The sequence below is a fragment of the Branchiostoma belcheri genome, unplaced genomic scaffold (genome assembly GCF_001625305.1).
Source record: "Branchiostoma belcheri isolate BF01 breed outbred unplaced genomic scaffold, Haploidv18h27 scaffold671, whole genome shotgun sequence".
NCBI lineage: Eukaryota > Metazoa > Chordata > Leptocardii > Amphioxiformes > Branchiostomatidae > Branchiostoma > Branchiostoma belcheri.
The window spans coordinates 1-3,266 of NW_017804322.1; the positions used below are offsets into that span (position 1 = coordinate 1).

The 3,266-nt window shown below is 46.6% G+C and overlaps 1 protein-coding gene across 1 annotated transcript in view; it reads right to left on the minus strand.

Moving 5' to 3' along the window:
- Window positions 1-1,069: 1,069 nt before the first annotated feature.
- The window catches only part of LOC109483971, a 10,559-nt gene continuing 8,362 nt past the window's right edge, over window positions 1,070-3,266 (minus strand). Inside the window, exons 6-8 of the mRNA XM_019787128.1 lie at window positions 2,751-2,950; window positions 2,368-2,535; window positions 1,070-2,100 (exon numbers count right to left, since the gene is read on the minus strand). Coding sequence (XP_019642687.1) covers window positions 1,845-2,100; window positions 2,368-2,535; window positions 2,751-2,950 — 624 coding nt within the window. The 3' untranslated portion in view covers window positions 1,070-1,844. The remainder of the gene's footprint in view (window positions 2,101-2,367; window positions 2,536-2,750; window positions 2,951-3,266) is intronic.

Consider the following 3,266-nt stretch of genomic DNA (forward strand, 5'->3'; position numbering starts at 1 on the left):
AGCGTTCAAGCGGTGAGGACAGAACATGAAAGTGGAGGTAACGCCCCATCTGACCTAAACCGTGGCGGCCAACTGGACCTGGCCAGCTCCTCAGATCAACCTCAACTGGCTGCACGGCTTGTGGAGAACGTGGCTATGTCCGCCTCTCCGCGTTCATCCCCATCTGATGACACGGTGAATGACAGCAGTGAGGAGGAGTCACCAGCTGAGCCCACCCCTACAAGAGGCAGGCGCCGCGGGAGTGGCACAGCCACCAGGGCTAGGGGTGGTAGGGCCACCAGTGCTAGGGGTGGTAGGGCCACCAGTGCTAGGGGTGGTAGGGCCCGCAGAGGAGCTAGACGGAACGCTGCCCTCCTGACAGCAGATGACTGCAGGAGAATCGAAGGACTTCGGACCCGAAGGAAGGAGAAAGTGAAGGTAACTATGGCTGTGTACACTTTGTGACTCCAACTGGGCAGAAGATGAAGTTCATTTTGTACTAGACTGTAGGTTATGCATGTAGGGACATGCTTAAAATATAGTTTTAGCACTGCCCTGAATTTAGATGTAAAAAAATTAGTACAAGGTGATCTATTTGTATACATCATGACATCCCCTGGCAATAATGTTCTGTACAACATGCTTAGGAGCTGATAGGGGAGATGAGTCAGGCAGAGAAGGATGACCTCCTCTGTGAGTTGGTGGACCGCAGCCTGGCCTCATTCTCGACATCATGGAAAGAGAGGTGGTGATGCAGCCGGCGGCGGTGCAGGTGGCGGCAATGAAGGTGGCGGCGATACAGGTGGCAGCAACGCAGGTGGCAGCGGTGCAGGTGGTGGCAGTGCAGGTGGTGGCGGTGCAGGTGGCAGCGGTGCAGGTGGTGGCGGTGCAGGTGGTGGCGGTGCAGGTGGCAGCGGTGCACCTGAATGGTGCACGTGTAGCCGCTGCCAAGACATGCCGACAGACGCAGAGAAGCTGTGCTGCCAAGGACACCCCAACAGCTGCATCTCTAGACTGCCTGTAAGCTATGCATCACATGTTTCACTTGTATAATGAAGATTACTTCACACTCATTGGTTTATATGCTAAATAATAAACATGCTAAAGTCAAGATATCTGAAAACAAGGCATATTGTTATAAAAATGAAATGCCACGTCATTTGGATCATATGCAAATATCAATTTAATCAAGACTTTCCCCCTTTTTGCAGGACATGGACCTTAACATACTGAATCCAAGCATCCTGAGGCTGGCCAGGCAGTACAGAAATGATGTATTTGGATTGCAGGACCAACAGGAGCCTGGCCAGGACAACAAAGAGTACAGGCACGCCGCGTATCGGCAGTACATCCTCTGGCAGCATGGGCGCCTGGGGGCACGGAACCGCCAGGTCATCCCCAACTGCTGTGTGTGGAGGATCAGGCGGCAGTTCCCTGACCCCCATGGCCAGTATACAGGTTTTCTTCCTGGTGTGTAAATAAAAATGTAAGCAATGGAATACTGCAGATAAACTCACAGTGTGTTGTCTCCTTACTCTAAGCTTACAAATAACTTATGACCTTAGTGCAAACACAGAATTCTTACACATGGAAACACAGGATTCTTACACATGGAAGCATTCTTACACAGTGAGCGGAATATACACATGAATATAATACTCACTTTCTTGAACATTGGTTCCCTGACAGGGTATGACTTGAAAATTGTAAGCAATGGAAAACCACAGATGGACTCACAATGTGTTGTCTCTTTACTCTATCTATGAACATTGGTTTTACTTAGAACATTTTACAAAAAGGGATTTCTGACATGTTAACTGAGAAGTTAACTGACAGTGTATTCCTAAAACTAAATATTGATTCTACTAATACTCTAGTGCCAACCTAGACTGGTGCTGCTGGACCAGTAAAGCGGTTGGTGGTGCTGGCTGGTTTGGGAGGGGACCCAGCCTCCTTGGGTCAGTCTCGGACATGGGCTGCTTCCGCTTCATACCCCTGCCGGAGTCGATCCTCCTCCTTACGATGTTCCCTTGGAGCTCTCCGATGTAGTTGTACTCCTTCGGCTCTTTTACTTTGCAGTAGGTCCACCGGTCGCTCTTCTTCTGGAACGACCTATGGGTTCTAAAGCCAAAACGTATGAAGATGTAATAAGAGAAAGGATCAGTTACCTTCAACTCCAGATTAAAAACAGCTAGAATCCCCAATGAAACAACTTACAATACAGATAATAAGAGATTGTCTACACAGTAATTTCAATCATAAGCATGTTGAAATCATATAAAATTCAAGTTTACAGCAATCTTCTCCCTTTGTACTCTAGAATATTATAGTGGAGGTACTTACTATCACAAAGTTGTCACTATATAAAATACTAGTATGTCCACATACCTCACTTCCCCGTCACTCTTCCGCTTTGCCACCGGCCTGTCCTTGTGCCTGTTGTAGTCGATGGCTGCAAGAAGACATCTTGCATTGTAGACCTCAGGACTGAAGGGGAACCGCTTGGAGGCGTACATGAGAATATGATTCTGAAAGCTCTCAAGCTCTGATGTTACTCTGAAAAAAGCAATACCAGAAATAATTTGCTTTCAATTGATAAGCAAGGAATGGTTGTAATCCCTACATAATAACAATTTCTGTATGAGGTTGTTTCAAATGACAAATATGTTTGTGCAGATTGTAATATAATTGACTTCTCCTATAACAGTATGTCAAAAAAGGTAATTTGATGAAATCTTGAATCTAATGATGCATTCACACAATTTATATACCTGAACCGCAAGAACTTGTGGGCTGTCTTCAGCCACTTCTTGTCCAGCAGGATTTCCCTCAGTCTGTTGTGGGGCGCAGAGCCAGGAACCAGCCAGGTTGTTGTCCTCACCTCTGTGTAATCCAGAGGGGGGTGAAGGCACTGTCCCAGGGCCCATGTGTGATTGTTGCACACGTGGTGCAGAATACCAGTCCACATTGTCTGGAGACAAGAAGAATAATTCATGAACTGGTGACAAGAAACAATACTAATGAACACTGTTTTCTGTAAGCAATGTAGTTATCTATTTTATGGTAAGATATGTAAATGACTAGATAGACTTGAAGTATAAAACTCACCGTGCACCGGATACAAACACCATTTTCACTTACAAGTGGAACATGGTGGCCACCATGTTGCACTTATAAGTGGGCCAGGAGACGTCTCCTGGCTCATGAGAGACACCATTCTCACTTAGATCTGGATGGAAGAGATGGATGTGTGGTGTGTGTGTGTGGTGTTTTTCGGTGGGTAATCG